This window comes from Notolabrus celidotus, chromosome 9 (genome assembly GCF_009762535.1).
Source record: "Notolabrus celidotus isolate fNotCel1 chromosome 9, fNotCel1.pri, whole genome shotgun sequence".
Lineage (NCBI taxonomy): Eukaryota > Metazoa > Chordata > Actinopteri > Labriformes > Labridae > Notolabrus > Notolabrus celidotus.
The window spans coordinates 14,056,241-14,074,028 of record NC_048280.1 but is presented as its reverse complement, the minus strand read 5'-3'; the positions used below and the strand labels follow the sequence as shown (position 1 = coordinate 14,074,028).

At 40.1% G+C, this 17,788-nt stretch overlaps 1 protein-coding gene across 1 annotated transcript in view; it reads left to right on the top strand.

The window, feature by feature from the left end:
• The first annotated feature begins 5,510 nt into the window (after positions 1–5,510).
• ghra (growth hormone receptor a) overlaps positions 5,511–17,788 on the top strand; it is a 37,832-nt gene continuing 25,554 nt past the window's right edge. Inside the window, exons 1-2 of the mRNA XM_034692883.1 lie at positions 5,511–6,084; positions 17,428–17,552. Of these exons, the coding sequence (XP_034548774.1) occupies positions 17,432–17,552 (121 nt within the window). The 5' untranslated portion in view covers positions 5,511–6,084; positions 17,428–17,431. The remainder of the gene's footprint in view (positions 6,085–17,427; positions 17,553–17,788) is intronic.

Below are 17,788 nucleotides of genomic sequence, written 5' to 3'. Positions count from 1 at the left end.
TAGGGGAGGTAGTATAAGTGTTTTCACTACCTGAAGCTTGCATGATTGGAGCCTGGGTCTGTTGAGGTTCTGCTTGTGGACATGATGGGCAATGGGAGCTGGCATACAGTGGGTTGGCTTAGCACAGAGCTAACTAATATGCTTCCTTGAGGTGTCATGGGCCTAACAGTGGCAAAGGGAGGGGCCTGCTTGATGGCTCCAGCGATGTACTGTCTCTCAAAACCCATCTACCCATGCTATCTCAATTTTGTGGGGGAAATGAGCTATGTGATTGGCTATGTAATTTGCCAGTAGAGAATGTTGGTATGAAGCTGTGATTGGATGGGTTTCTTAACTGAGTGCTTATCCATTTTATTAAAGCATAAGTACCTTGTATTTAATCCAAATCAAGTTATGAGTCTAATGGTTTCTGTGCTTACCTGGGCTTTAGTTTGTGGTGGTTCATTTTTCCAAATCAATTTGTACTGATCAAGCACCATAAATACATTCAGACATCGCTTAAAAACTGTAATCAAACTTTGAAATGAATAATTAAGCTCAAAGTAATGCTAAAAATCCAATGAAAGGTTTGTTGCTGTGTCAATAACAGTTTGACTTGTAAGAACAAGCTTAGCTTAAAACACTTCTCACATGGTTAAGAAAAAAGAAACCACCTCAAAAAACCTCCTCCTATCCCACTTTTTTTTTTTTACATCACCCCTCTTCTTCTTCCGTCATCCCCCTTCTTCATCTTTGTCTCATCCCACTCTTTTCACTCTAACCTCTTTTCATTAGAGTTAAGTCCCTGATTTGTATTCTAGGATAACAGCCAAGATTAAAGTAGGCATTGAAAAAAAAAACATCATTTGCATGATGCATTCACTGATTAGGCTAAGCGGCCCTCTTAATTGTGTTGTTTTGCACATGGTGGGGCTCTCATGCTGATACTCTGTGGATCTTACTCGTCCCATGCAATCTTGCCAATTCACTTCAATTTCCTGCCCACCTCGGCACGTCCGGCCCACCACCCTCCTGCTGTTATATGTATGGCAGGTTAGGGACACATAATGCTGGATTAAGGTTCAGACGTGTTAATGGTGAATTATCCGTGAATCACTCGGAGTCTATCGAGAGCCCTGTATTAAGGAAGATATGGAACCGGGAGCAGAGTGATCTGTCTTTAGATTTGCTGCTGCTGTTGTTGTTATTGCTGTGTGTATGTGTGTGTGTGTGTGTGTGTGTGTGTGTGTGTGTGTGTGGTGTGGGTGTGAAGGTGTTTGTGTGTACCCCCTAGAGCCATGTCCTCTTGTGTCCTAATCCAATAGGCAGCAGGGTGCTGACATAGTTGTGAATGGCCACGCATGAGATGTGAAATTGCTCTCAAATGCATTACAGGTGATCTGAAGAGGACTACACAGAGGGCACTCTTTCATTATCTGCAAAATAAAAACAGACAAACAGGGAGTGATCCTTACTGGCTTGTGAAAGACATACTACTGCGGAAAAGCGGTGGCTGTTAGCAATGTTGCATGGTACATGTGCTCAGTTATGCTGCTAGGAAAGGAAAAACAACTTATGCAAACAATTATTTAAGTGTTAATTTGTAATTATGGAGCTAATATTCCCCAGATGAATCCTGTTATGTACCAAAGCTATGACAAGTAACATTTTGGTCAAAGCCTGATTTTGCATAGATTTCTGTGGCATGGAGCCTGATTGTTATTACACTTATAGATAACTACATTTATGATATCAACTCAATTCAATGTATCACAAACTCAAGGTCTAAATGAAAAAGACAGCACAATATAAAGAAACAGCACAAAACATAGAAATCGACAGAAGCATAATAAAAAACTGTTAATGTATACACAGCACCTTCAAATAGACAAACAACTATACTTTAAAAAAGAGGTACTTGTCTAGTGTCTCCTTATCTGGGACCGGTATCTTACAGTTCTGAATCTGATGTTGGACAGGGACAACATGATCTCATTCTCAGAGGGTAAAGTCAGCAAACAAATTTAAACATAAGATTTCTCAAGACAGCATGGAGAGTACTGGCTCCAGCAGTTACAAGCATTCCTCATACACTGAACTAGCCATGCCTCTTTGGTAATAGTCTCATAGGATCATTATACACTACCTGTCCTCTCTGGAAGTGTGCTTTCTTAATGTTTGTCCACAGGTGTGCACTATACAGAGATGTACAATTAACTACTCACAAACTAAACCTGTGTGATAGCACCTTTGTTTGTGCATACATCTTACAGCATTACCTGTTAATATCATCGCCAGTCATTGTTTTTGTAATAAAGTGACCCTATCACAGACATCAAGGTTATTGTTTGTTCACTCAATAACAGGAAATTTACGTCTTTTGTCCTCTGTAGTTCCACCTTGCGTGACGACATTAATGAAACACTACCGCCCCATTTTACCTGATTCACATGGTGGATGTTTGAGCACTCCTCTTTCACTGAGTTTAACAAACAACTTTCTATGATTAACTTCATCAAAAACTTAAGAGGCATCAATAAAACACAAGAACTGATGAGTTTAGATTTTTATTGAACATAGGCTACACCACTGATCCACCATTCTTCATACCCCTGCTGTAAATACTCTTTTCAGTGCTATAGCCACCACTGAAAGTAGTCCCCTACCAGTACACTGTTTATTTCAGTGACTGATGTGTGCTAAAAGCAACAGTCACCAACTGCAAATGATTCAGCCTTTTAATTTATGTATATTTAATTAAACTAAACATGATATATTTCCTTAAGATATGTCAGAAGAAACCCAGTCCCAAGAGAAGCAGGCTGACAAGAAAAGTTGCCACCAGCTCTTTGCCTAACTTGGGTTATGTGGGTTATGGTGAATGTCAGCTTTTGTTGTTTCAGCTGGAACAGTTCATACATTAATCCTTGGTGAAAAAAACAACCTTCCACAGTTATTACAGATGACACCTCTACAAAGAAAAACTCCCCTTATTCAGTAGCTTCTGTAACAATTAACACCAGACTCTCCACCAAACATCCTCTACTTGTGTCACTGACCAGGGGAACCCAGCTCCGGCCCTCCACTGCAGGCATGAACTATGTGCCAGATGCATTGTTCTGTTGTCACATTCAATCCAGCACAGGTCCACATGATCACTCACAGCAGACAATCACAGGAATGAGTATTCCACAACAAAGGAACTAATTCAACGGACGCCCCCACTCTCCTCCAATCAGAGCCCTCTGTCCCATAACTCTTGGTTGCATGTTCAGGGGTCATTTAATAGAAATTGTTTGGCACTGTTTTTTTCTTTAAATAATGTTGCACAGTGCCCCAAGTCTGCAGAAAGGTCAGCAAATTATTTTATAGTTTTCACATAAATAATGTAAAGGCAGCACTGTGCATATTGAGAGACAGTAAAAAAAAAAAAACAATTCTAAACTTTATTAAAGCAATATATCTTTGTTATATCTTCCTCCTATAATTTACAGGGGTTTTTTGCTACATGATAGTAGACCTGCTGTGCCACTGAACATTTTCCATGCTCGCTGCAACCAGACAGCTTGGAAAAGCCAGGTCGTAACTTATAGACCCTGTAAATGAGAAGGGGACAGGGATTTATAACAAGGATGGCTTGGCTCATTACAGACAGGCCAATTCCATTTCTTTCCCCACGCATCACAAATTATGTCAACAGTGCACTGGCAGAAAGAGAAAAAGGCACTGGACCAATAAAATAGAGCCTCCAGGCCTTGTCTGCGTCTCTGTCAGTACATATGTCTGTCTGTGTCTCAGTTTTCAGTGTCTTACTAGAGCTGAAATGTTTGAATAATACACATTCAAGCTTAGGTAGTATCTTTTCTAGGTTTAATTTGTTCACTCACATTACGAGTTTCAGTGCATTCAAGGCTACAGGCCAATAAAGTTGCTGTTATGTGAGAAAAAAAGGGTTGACTCACTTTTACAGGTTGACATATGGTCTGACTTCAACAGTGGCATGATGCATTCATGCAAAGTTTTAGCTTGATCATAAGGAATAATGTATTATCACTGATAAATGACTGGCCTTAGATGATCATCGATTGTAAGCCAAAGAGAAACAATCTCAGCGTCCACGCAGGCGAATACATACATCCAGTTTAAGCGCAGGAAAAACTGCAAACCATGCAGCAGCAACAGCTGGGGCTCATGGGTGTCTTTTTCTCTCACGTGTTGGGGCGGGCCGTCCATACAAATTGATGGCTCTTGGGTCGGGGGAGTATATCCACTTACAGCTAAAATTCTGGGCGAGCCTCTCACGGCGTCATTTCTCCAGTGGACCCTCCACGTGAGCCAACACAGACTGGGGTTTTTCTCAGACAGGCGCAGCCATTCATTACAGGCTGAGGCAAGAGTGAAACACTGTCAATACCATTTCTGCTCGTTAAACAGTTTGATGCATATCATTTTGACAGTTTCTGTTCAATCATATGTGAACACCATACGTTGTTGAAGAGTTACAAAAGGTAGAAAATCACATGTTGAGAGGGGATAAAGGAAGTTGATTTAATAGCCCATGTGATTGATAGAGCCTTAAGTTTTCTCCGATAATATAAACGAAAAAGCTTGTCTTTTTGGTCCTTTCCTCGGCCAAGTGCGCCACAGGTGCAGCAGGCGCGCCTGGCCGCGTATGGTTATCGAAAATGCGTTTGGCACGCAGACGCAAGGCGTTCTGCCATCTACGCAGCGTTCGAGTAAAAGCGTCACCCGGACCAAAGCAGAAATAGTTTTAAACTGGAGTAGGTGAGCTGATGGAAAGAAACTGATGAGGTTTATGGACACCCACATCATCCAGACTTAAAGCGTAAATAATAATGTCAAATCAAACGCCATGAATCATGTTGAGCCTGCATGGTTCTCTATCCAGCTTTGCAGATTCGTCATAAACAGAACCAACTGATCGCGCTGAACGATTTACCATCACAAACATAAGGATTTATTTGTATCCTGTTGTAACCGCACACAATATGTTAAAAATTGGAACTACTAACGAGCACTTTCACGTAACATTGTCAAAAAAGGCACGTGCGCACGGCAACGCCTCCTGCAAAAAATATGGTCCTTAGTTGTGAAAGTAATTTACATACAGCAACAGTGACAGGCTTTACTTGACACCTATGGTTGTGTTTTGTATGCTTGTGAAGCACAAACATATTATTGTAAAACAAATGGTGAGAAAGTAAGCTGTAGCCAGCAAGCTTGAAACAAAGTTGACATGAGACTAATTTGAAGCCTAATTTTACAAACTTGGTGGGGAATACATAAGAAATATTTTGGGAAATGCAGTATCCAAAATGCATTAGAGGACTGAAATAGTGAAAAGATAGTCTATAAACTTCTTCAGACCTAACAGAGCTCTCTTGAGTTCGATCCAAAGGTTTTTCATTTGTCTTGTATTAGTATAATATAATCCTGGTGTGGGTTTTTTGACACCAGAAAAACACAGCTCATTATGATTTTCTCAGTTTCTCTCCTCTAAAAGAGGTATAAAAAATATGTATCTGATTGTTCGTTTTAAATTATTTTTCTAAACGCAATTTCTTAACCATACTGTGAGACTCTTGTTTTACCTCGAAAGGCAAACATCACATATATTTCATTTTAACGTCTGCTCTTCCCAAATAGCGTGGTAGCTCATTACTATATGGCTTTATTTTGGAGGTCTGGCCCGGCAGTCTGTGGCCACACTGGAGCAGATTAGATTGTTGGCGGATGGGGGCGCTTCACCGCCATTTGAAACACACATACACACACACACGCACACATTCACAGTCTCTGCCTCAGCTACGTAGTGCGAGCAGCCTCGAAAGTAGGCTTGAAGATGAAGTGAGCAACAGATTAGAAAACGAAATTCCCTAAAGCTAAGCGGTACAGACCCGATCCAACGATTGGGTGATGTGAAAATCCTGATCGGAGAGATCGATCGTTCTGGGACAAGCAGACTGAAGTGAGGGAGCAGGACTTTTCAAGCTCGCTGGTGTTCACGCTGGCCACCAGATGAACAAGTTCTGAAAAGTCGGTCTGCGTTGTCCTTGCAGTTTTCCAAACGAGACTTCAAATTCAGTAAGTGCTTTTCTGTTTTAAAGCGTCAGATGATTGTCTTCTCCTGTGTTTATCAAAAAAATTCCACGTTTTACGCAGTTTACGCACCACTCAGGAAAACTTTGCTTAGATTGCATGGCATTTTTACACTTTAGACTGCTTATTGCTCACTGTTTTACTTTTAATCATAACATTTCTCATGCGTAATCTGCTGCTTGATATGATGTGCAACGTGAGTGGTGCTCAGATGAAAAACAAAGGAACTGAAAGTTGTCCAAAACTCCGCTTTAACTTCTTGTAGTTCTAGCGGTGGGACACTCTGCAGGGGATGGGGTGAAGTGACAGCCATGGCTAGTATGTATGGATGTAGCCTTGTTGTGCCTCCTGCTAATAACAGGTCTTGGGGAGTATAATTGGTGATGTGTTTAGAAAAGCACAATGTCAGAGATAAATATTGAAACTTGGTGGGTGGTTGAAGGGAAACTGACTCAAGGCTTTGACTGGTTGGTAACAAGATGAACTGAGAATATTTTGAGATATTATGCAGTGTTCCTTAATTGTTGACACAATCTGATGTATTTATTGCTTTTATCATGAAGAGCAACTATGATGATTACATTTAAAAGTTGGATTGATAGCTCAAAAAATAATGACTAGCGTTAGTGAAAAGTTTGATGGGAGATGATGCTTTGAAGTGTTACTTCTTTACCAACAATTTGATAGATTTAGTTTTAATTTACATGAAAATGAAGCAGAGACAGCATCAGATACGTTTTTGTAAAAATAGTATTTTTTAATAAGTTAAAAATATATTTAAAAGTAGATTTAATCACTGTCACACTAATAATTTCCACACCAAATCTTCAACCAAGTTCAGTTACCTTTTGGATATGACTTATCAGCATTAAAAAAAATCACAACATTCATTTAATTGAAGATGGTCAATTAAGCAATGGTATTCACATGGATTTGATTTGAGCATCATATGTTATCTTCTCTTCTCAGGCTGTTTGCTCCTCAGAAGGGATTGACATACTATTGCACTAAGCTCACCGTGCTGTGATGAGATACAGTGTGGGCACACTTTCAGGTGCTTTTTTATACAGGTTTTCATCTCCATCATGCATATTATCTGTTACGTTCTATTTGAGCCACAGAAGTTAATTCTTGAGGATTCACATCGTGCACTTGTAGGTCATTTTAAAAAGGTTTATTGCACTCTCTCTTTCTTTATTGTAATTCTTAATGCCTTTAATCACTGAAAAAGCTCAGGTGTCAGACCAGACAATGCTCAAAATGTTTTTGTTTTTTTTTACTTTTAATACAGGACCAATATTTACAGTGAGTGATTAATCTCCTGCCAAATGAAAACAGGATGAGATCTTTTGTCAGAAAACCCAACTTCCACATGTACAGGACAAGATCAGCAAAGGGATAAGCAGTATAACTTTGTCCGCAGGGAGTGCCAAAATCAAGATAGACAGAGAGTTCCTCACTGGAGCTTTAAGTTGTGATGTTGTATTAGTTTAAAAACACTTTACCCCCTCACAGTCTTCCTATTCGCTCCATCTTTTTTTTTTTTTTTTTGCTGTATTTGAACACATAGCTAAATGCAACCTTGCATGTTTACATTTACTAGATAGTAGCTAGTAGGTTAATTCAGAGGCCAAATTAGAGACAATGAGCAAAAAGTTTGGGTATTCATGATATGAGACAGCATTTTCTTTAAGGATACATAGTTTGAAATTGTTCACATAAGTGCACCCAAACCTTTCTGAATGGGAGTTATTGCTGTAAAGGTTGCTCAGTAGGTACAAACGCAGGGGAAAAAGCATGATGAGAGACATGCCTAATGGTAGCCATTATAACATCCACCAGGTATCTGTCTGTAGAAAGGGATGTTTTAATAGATGAGGCGAGGAGTTTTAAGAGACATTAGTTCCATCAGTTCTTTCTTAGTGTTCGCTTCACTCCCACATACAACATTAAATACAGCTGTTATGTTCTATACCCTTTGACAGCTCGGGAAGCCATTAGATTTTACACACATTCAGGATGTGTGTGTGTGTGTGTGTGTGTGTGTGTGTGTGTGTGTGTGTGTGTGTGTGTGTGTGTGTGTGTGTGTGTGTGTGTGTGTGTGTGTGTGTGTGTGTGTGTGTGTCAGTGTCAGAGGGAAAAACAGCAGGATTTAGAGCACATCAGAGAGGAACATGCTGCAGATCTATATTTAGCCTTATACAAAACAGCATGTGGGCTAATAGAAAGTTTTATTTGCTCTTTTAAAAAAAGGATTGAAATCCACAGCCTTAAGCACTGAATGTGTACCTATTCAACATGTAGGAAATCATTACAACCAAATCCCACATACAAGCACATGTGGCTGAACTAATTTCTCCAAAATAACCATCCATGGCAGCAAGTTCTCCCCGATAACAAGCATCTGTAAGAGGAACAAGTTCAATTTTTGGTGGCTGAATTTGTCTGCACAGTGATTGATTTTAATATCTCAGACGAAGTGCTACATGCCCATGCATGCACACACTATGTGGAATGCTGCAAAGCTGAGATTTTCCACAAAGATCACTTTTGAATCCAAACTCTCTGTCTCTGCTAGACTCTGGAGTATCTTGTTTGGGATCTTTACCTTTCTCCTTCTTGCTCCGATACACACACTTGATTTTGTGCAAACACACACATGCACGTGCACACTCACGAGCAGTAGCCCTTTTCTTTCGCTCACCTCCTACACACACACACACACACACACACACACACACACACACACACACACACACACACACTCACACTCACACTCACACTCACACTCTCTCACACTCACAGACTATAGCTGTGTGTGCAGATGTGTGTACTAATCTGCTTCCAGCACGGTCTCTTCTCATGCCAGCGTGCTGACTCTGAGTTTTCCACTCTCTCTTATGAAATGAGAGTCGGAGACATTAGAGCCATCCAGATCTGCATGCCTGAGAGCTCACACACACACACACACACACACACACACACACACACACACACACACACACACACACACACACACACACACACACACACACACACACACACACACACACACACACACACACAGGTCAAAACTACATTCTGTGTGCCTGGTCTATACCCTCTGCACAAACAACATACTCTCGCTTAATGCCTCAATGTAAATACATCCAGCAGTCCACAGGCCCATAGGAGCAGCTGGAGCAGCTGGTGGAGCTGCAGTTTTTTCAGCCCCGCCTCTCGTTTGACAGGCTCTGCCTTACCAGTGTCTGGTGTAACGTGCAGGCTCATGTTTGAGTCTGCGGTATGTTTACTTAGATTTTGTTTATTTTAAAGAAAGAGGTTAGTGGTGAAGGGACTGGTTGACGGCAGAAATTCTATTTGCATGATTCTTGTGTAATTAAGGAGATACCAGACAGTGAACCTTGGACAACTCTTTGTATCTTTGTTCACAAACATGATTAGAAGGAAATGATTGTGTTAAATTGAATCAATACTGCCAAAACATTATTGAAATTAACTGTTCTATCGTGAATTATATGTCTTTACCACACTTCCTTAATTACAGTGTCATTATTTCATTTTCAATGTCTTGATGTGTTAAAGTTAAGGAGTTAGCTGATGCTGCTTAGTGAAACGACAAATGCCCTGAAGCTCTAGCTGTGAATGTTGGGAAGTTGCTTTAAGTGACCTTGAACTGCAGTCAGTGAACAAAAAACAATCAGGAAAATCTAATGACCAGAATGACTATGTGGGTTGTGCAGCATCAGGCGGCTTTTTGAAGACACTAGCATCTTTCTTTTAAATTTAAACCCTTTGTCTTATAGTGCATCATTCCACCTCCAAGCACTGTACCTCTTCAGGGCTGTCATCAGAAGTGCCAAACACAGACATTTTATTGTTCCAAAACAGCGAGGTCACAGTTCAAAAAGCAAAACTGCATGAAATCAACCATGATTCAGAATGTTTTGTGTCATTTATATCTGCGTGTTTTCCTGTGGGAGCTTAGCTGTCCGCACCACTAGCTTACAATGGAGTAGTATAAATAAATTGTCATGTGCATATGAAAATAAATGTTTCTGTGCAGCCCCTAAAACACTTCCTTCAAAAAGTCTTTGCTCCTCTCCGTGGTCTGAAGGCCATTTCAAATTCCTTGTGGCAGCACACTCATGCTTTATTCATATGGGCTTCATTCCATGATTATAGTTGATTGCCTTTGGTTGAGTTTTTGTCTTTCTATCTGTCTTTGAGAAATCGGACCCTAAATAGCTCTGGATTTCGTTACAGTTCCTACCAGTAATTCATCGACTGGCACAAAGTAATTTACAAGGGCATAGTAAATTGATTCACATCTTCTTTTTATTCCCCCTCAGCCCTCCGTTAGCCCTAAGTACTCGGAGCTTTGAGCATCAAGGTATTTTGATTGATGAGAGAATGAATGAGAAAGAGAGAGAGAGAGAGCAAGGCTTAAGAAAGGAATAAAATGCATAATGAAGAATGGATGGTGAGAAAGCTGGAGATTTGAAATGCACTAATGGGTGGTATTACATTCACACTAATGCGTCAAGACTTGAGGAGCCCGTAACACCTTTTAAGCCCAAGGGAGACTAGTGTGCTCATGCATGCCTTCATACAGTACCATACTTTTAAAACCCTTTAGGACTGAAGGAATACTGTATATCAAATTAAGTATCACCAGCAACAGCCACACTCCACAGTTCCTAATGAACTGGAGGATGCATTAAAAATGTAGAGGAACGCAGGATTAACAGCGATGCACCTAAAGATGAGGGTCAATCAGCAATTCTATCAGCTTTAGCACAGATAACATTTATCCTGCCCACCTGCTTTAGACACACAAAAATGACTTCTTTGGATAGAATCCTTTGGGTATCTACCAGGCCACAAACTGTATTATGCAAAATAGTACAGTCTTACAAGGAGAGACTTGTTTCTAATCTTGCTCCTGGCGCTGATGCCCTTAAGGTGAGCTGGGCAACAAAAGTGATCTGGCAGCTTTATAACATCAGATCAGATTTTACAAAATGGGTCTAATAAAATCTTCAATTGAATGAGTTTTCAAAGAGGTGTCAGACCCTCTGATGGCTCCAAGTGCTAGCTTGTATCAAATAGGGCTACATGATATGAAAATAAATGTAGATGTGCAGTTACATTGTTGAATATTGTGATGAGGAGTATTGTTTGGCCTGTGGCAAGCAGTTATTGAAATGAGAACATCAGTTATAACATACAGTTTGTGCTCTACTGGAAAGGCCAGAATTTCAGATGCAGATGTAAATGTATGGCACATAATCATGAAATAATGTTTCTGTTTCAATTTGAGAAAGACACTTTATCGCAATGATTGAACTGTGCATGCCATGTAAAATAATTTTCAATTTATTGTACAGCGATATATTTCACTTAATTTCTTTCACAGTTAACAGTTGGGACAACTTTTCATAACATGATTTTGTCCCAGCTGTGAACTTTCCTCTGATAATCAGATAGAAATGAATGACTCCCCTTGAATAGCTTCATCCATGTTGATTTTATCTATAGTAACACCCTACTCCTCACCTCTGCCAGCCTTTCCCTCACACTCCGTCTGCTCACACCTCATTTTTTCTGGACCAGCAGTTGACTCCACTCAGTCAGTCATCACGGCTGTGAGATATTACTGGAATGCAGACAGAGAAAGACAAAACCAACCATAAACAGAAAGGCTGATGTTAATTATCTGAACCATAAGCCACACGAAGACACCCATGTCTTCCATCTCAATGACTGTGTATAGATACATGTTTGACATTCGTGTCTCACACAGATTGAGGTTAAATACTCATTAAGGGTTGTGAGACTCCATCACAGCAGGGGGCTGTAATCCCATTTAAGGGCAACTTTATTTTGCCCATGGGATGTATGTATTTGCATAACTACGTTAATAAATGTATTATCAATATTTACATGACTATTTTCTAACTAAAAGTACACACCCCAGGTTTTAAATACTGTAAGTCAACAACCAGAGCATTGTTTGCATCCGTTGCAGCGCATAATGTGTTTCCTGAGGTATAACAAACAGGTGGAATGTAATGACTCCCTCCTTAATCGTTTGCATAACTAATATTTTATTTATTTTTGGGTGCTTGAAGTCGCTGTCACTGCAACTATTCCCAATTGAAGACAGTTTATCAGAAGTGGAAGTAACATCTGTTTTTTGGAATGAAAAGAAAGTGCCTTAATCCTGCATTAAACGCATCTTTTGAAAGGTAGAAGACATGAATCTTTCGGTTTACTTATCAGCTTAACTAACATTTCCTTGGTGGGTTTATGGTCCCAATCAGTTGATTCATGCCTTTATCAATACAGCATCATGTTAGTTTGGTAAATTAATGATGAACCAGTTCGGTAAAAATAATCCATGATAAACCAGGCTGTGCTTTAGGGCAGGGCTACTTGTGAGTGACACGTCATAACCAGGATAGAGGACAACAATGCCACTCCACCCTTGGGTACAAATATGCTCACTTCTGAAGCATCTAATGCATAGTTAAAACAAAGTACAAAGAAAGCAGGTGTGTCTGAATGACATCATCATGTTGTGCTCCAAAGTCACTGGAGTCCTGCTTAAGGACCTCTGCTCCCTCTGGACAGTGTGGGTAGTCCAGAAAGCGAACCAAATATTGACCCAAACGGGACACATACTTGGCAGTGAATTCTCAACCACGTCCTCAGGTTGGCGGTCTATGTTCAGGTGCGGAAAACAAACCGCTAAGCTAATTATTTTATTCCTTCCGCCATAAGGCTGCTAAAGGAAGAATACACCAAAGGCAGAATAAATCAAGAACTACCAAGCATCCCGCTCTGCTGTATGGTCACAGGTTGTGGTAGTTGCTGATGTCACGACATGTTATGTATTTCCTTTACTGTATATTTTGTACTATGGACAGGTTGACTGTAAAACTGAATTACCCTCATGGGACTAATAAAGTATTCTGAATCTGAATCCGAATCTAAGTACTATTCCCATGGTTTAATATTGTATTGTATCATGTCGAATTGGATTGTTTTTTTATCGTATATCGTATAATATCTCAATATATCGTATTGTTTGTACCTTTTTGCAACCATTATGCAAGCTGGAGGACCTTTAATCAGTATTAAAAAATCACAGACACAAAAAAGTTTACAAACTTTTAGTAAGTTTACGAGAGAATAGCTCCATTTGAAAAAAAGAAAAGAAAAAAAAAAGACATGCCCCATTCTTTGGCAAGGGATTTTCTATATGCCATCCCCAAATGACCCCTCCACCCTCAACGTCGAGATCCTCTGCCCTAGCATATTATCTCAAAAAGGGAGTTTGTTGACAACCACACCACATTTGCTTACAAAAACTGAACCATAACCTTAAAAGACCCCTGACATATTTATTTATATTTACAAGGTACAGAAGTAAATTTGGACTATAGGATACCTGTCACATTAACATTGCTGTGAAGAGTAAATACATGCAGTATTTCTGACTTCTTTTTAAAGGAGCCTCAAACTAAACTTGAGCTTGCAACACCGCTCCGTGTTTGTGCACGCTTTTCCTCTGCAGCTATAGAGGAGCAGATATAATGTGCCCTCTCACCCCCTAACCTTTCTTTTTCTTTGGCTTCCCCCTCGCACCATCACCCCATCTGCTTCTAACCTCCCTCTCTTCTCCTCCTCTCACTCTTGTCAACTCCTCTTGAACAAACACTGATGATTAATAGAGATTTGAGGAAACATGGGAGAGGCATGGTGCTGGCAGTGGGGTGCCAAGTTAAGATGTTGCATGCATTTGTGTGTGTGTAGGGCAGAGGTAGTGGGAGGAAGGTTGACCACAGAGGGCTTAGATGTTTACAGAGGGACCCCAGGAGGCCTGAGCTGAGCCTCCCTCTTTTCTGATTGGCTTAGGCTGCCTCCCTATGAGTCTCAAAGCATGTAATTGGCTGGAATAAGGAGAGAGATGGGAAGAAAAGTGCAGAAGATGGAGATAATCAACGAGCTTTTGCAGACTTCTCGCATGAAAAGGGGAGACCAATATTGGGGCTACCATGAGGCACTCTCTTGGAGTAGAGGGGCTGTTTGGCCCCTTTTCCCTTTGTTCCTCAACTGATCAAGCATGTAAGACTTTACAAGGAAAGACAACAGAAAAACTATGAAAAAAACCCAACTTGAAGCATCCCAGAGTCATTAAGAAAACTGATTTGATAGTGTTCATCTGAGGGTTGTTAAGTTCACCAGAATAATAGTGGCTTTGGCTTTTCATGAGGAGATGGTTTTAATTATGATGTTAGAATGACAGATGATCAAAAGGGAAGGCCAATCGAGACAGAATGAAAGAGAGAGAGAGAGGATCTGAGGGGAAACTTGGGGAGATGACAAATGCTGAAAATGAATAATAATTTGTCGTAAATGGAGCGTTTTAGTCTGGCCAGATGAGCCTGCAGCTTGACAGCCCTCTGCTATAAATTCTTGCATTGTATAACTTGGCCTTGTATGGCCTCTGACACATGGAATTCATCCACACATCCACACATTCTCTCTCTCACACACACACACACACACACACACACACACACACACACACACACACACACACAGACACAGACACACATACTTATGATAGGGCGTTTATATGGATGGAAAGTCAAGTGCATTAGGGAAAAAGTCACTGTGTGAGTTTGAGAGTCTTACGTAATACATATTATAAACTTAAATTTTGCAACATTTGAATAGTTTGAATCTTTTCGGTACATTGTGTTTGTTTCTTTTGCACTTTATGTATTGGTTATTACTAATCTACAGTTCATATAACCCAGAGTTCTTTAATGTTTAAAGTTTTTACTAAAATTGGTGTCATTATTTTTGCTAAATCTAAACTCATGTGAACTATCTGCAGGCGGTCTCTTGCTACCAGGTTTATTTATTCTCTGTAAATGCTTTGCAGTCATGAAACAGTGTCCAAGGGGGCAACATTGTTGCTCAGAAGTTGTTGCTTTTTATGTGAAAATGAAAACCCTGTTGACACATGGAATTTATCCACACATACAGAGGCACACAAACATCTTTTTGACTAAACATTTATACAGATGGAAAATTTCATAAACCACATGTGGCGCAGTAGAATTTTTCCTCTGTTTCTTTATACGTTCTCACACTGCATTTATAAGTAATGTAAATTATTATTATGTTCTTGCTGTAATTAGGCGTCAATGTTTGAAATGTGCTGCTTTACAAACTTCTGTAAACTTTGCTCAGATACTTTCTTTCAACTCGGTTTAAATGCCCCATGCTTGTGAGTCATGACATTTGTCTGAGGTGGCCATATTATTGCTCAGTAGTTGTCACTCTTGTGTATAAACAATGCTGTTTAACAACCCTTTGGTGTACCTCTTCTAGCCATGGAGCCCAAACTTTCTTTCATGCAGAGACAGCCAGAGACTTTGATTTGCTGTGTATCTTGCTGTTGTCATGTGGCTTTGAGGTCCTCTGTCCTCAGGCTACACCAGAAGTTGGGGAAAAATACTTAGAGCTTTGCCCTCAGAAACATAGCATCTGCATTTAGGTTGTTGGCCGCCCAGCAAACTTGTGGAGACATAGCTGTAAATAGCCGAGGGTGCGGACGGAGACTTTGGCCTATATTTAGTGGTTGAACTTGACTGGTATAACTTGTCCTCAGACACCAGCTCATTGACCAGAAGACAGTGTTACTGTTTGTTCTATATTGAGCTCCAAAAACTTTTAATTTAGGTTTAAGTGCATGGCTGAGATATGAGAAGCATTTTTCACATTACTGTGAACTGTTCTGTTGGGATACAAGAGGGAAAGCAAGGTTCTGGAAAAAGGTTTCCATCCATTAAAATAAGATTATTCTAAACAATTCTGAAATTAACTGTAGCATGCAATGATCAGCTACTTCCTAAATGAGTTTCTTTGGGATTTTAAAAAGCTCCAATCTGCTTTTGACTGATCTTTTGGTACTAAAACTGGATCAAGTGGATACTTATGATATTGCTTGAAGTGATAAATACAAATGTATTACCATGTTTCTCAGCTCTGTTGAGCCTTTTGGTTTCTTTTATAGGTTATTTTTACAATCATTCAAGCACCACACTGCAGACCCATAAAACAAGTGACAAGCATGTGAACATGGTGCAGCCAGATTTTTATTTCAGGAGTTGGTGGAGACCAAAACAGAGCCAAAGGGAGAATGAGTATTGCACTTACTGTATAGTCATCAAATGTGGAATAACAAACTCAAAATTGATGTTGATGTCCCTCTCATCTCCTGCATGTGCAAGTGTTTGCCTACTTTTTTTGCCCTGTATCAAAAGTTGGTCTTTTATTAGTGTTTGCTGGTTTATGCTTTCCCCAAAAAGTCAGTTGACGCAAGATTTCATGGCGTACTATATGCAGCTTTTATAATCAATTGTGATTAATCAAGGAACAAAAGAGGCCTATCATCACTGATCAACTTCTGAGAGTAGCTGGCCAAACAATAAACATGTCTTGTTACCCTGATTTTATTTGCTTTTAGTTGTTGCACGAAGGATCATATAAAAGTGACTTTCTGCTCTTGTTGTAATGGCACTTCCTGTAGTTTTTTCAAAGGCTGTTGTAGATGGTTTTCTGCTTCAAATAATGGACAATTAAAAACAGTTTCAAATGGATAAGAGCTGAATTGTCATAAAGAAAGCTATATTGAGGGGCGCTGGTGGCTTAGCGGTCTTAGCGCCCCACGTACAGAGGCTACAGTCCTCGTCGCAGGGGTCGCTGGTTCGATTCCCGACCGGTCGACCATTTCCTGCATGTCTTCCTCCTCTCTCTGCTCCCCACATTTCCTGTCTCTCTTCAGCTGTCCTATATAATAAAGGCAAAAAGCCCCAAAAAATATAACTAAAAAAAAAAACGAAAGCTATATTGAGATTAGGAATTTTGTTTTGTGAATGAATGAATAATGATAATTTTGAAAAATGTTTTTTTAAAAAGAGGAATTAAGAAAATAAAACCACAACATGCTTAAACAGAGTAACCTCCTTCAACTTTCAAATGTGGCAGCAGCAACCTGGCATGATAATTAATTATGCCCTGCTCCGTGTTGGGTTTCACATACACCAGCTGAAAATAAATGGCAGCCAGAGTTTGTGCTCACAGTTCAGGGAGAGGGGAAGACAGAGACACAGAGAGCAGGGCTGAGAGCAGCAAGGGAAGGGTGTTTTTTTTTTCACATGGGCATGTCATCATGGAGTCCAACTGATAATTGTAATCCCAGTGTCTCTGTCCCTCTCTCATTCCCACCTCTTTATCTTCGTCCAGCATCATGGCTGTCTCGTCATCCACCTCCCCCAACCTCCTGCTCCTTGTCCTGGTTTCCTCCCTGGATTGGCTGACTGCTCCAGGGTCTGCATTTCTAATGGGCCGGGACCCTCTGACATCATCAGGTAGGTGGTTTTTCCTTTTTTTTTACTGCTTTCAGGACAAACAAGCAGAAGAAATAGATTGATGGAATATAAATAATTCTTCAGACAGTTTATCGCCTCTCTATGTGCAGCTCATCAAACATTAACAAGTGGGATTCAGGTAGTGCGCACGACATGCTGTTGACACTTGTTATCGCATCTTATGTCAGACATTAGTTGCAGAATGCTGTTTGCTCAGATACATGTGGAAAGGTTTG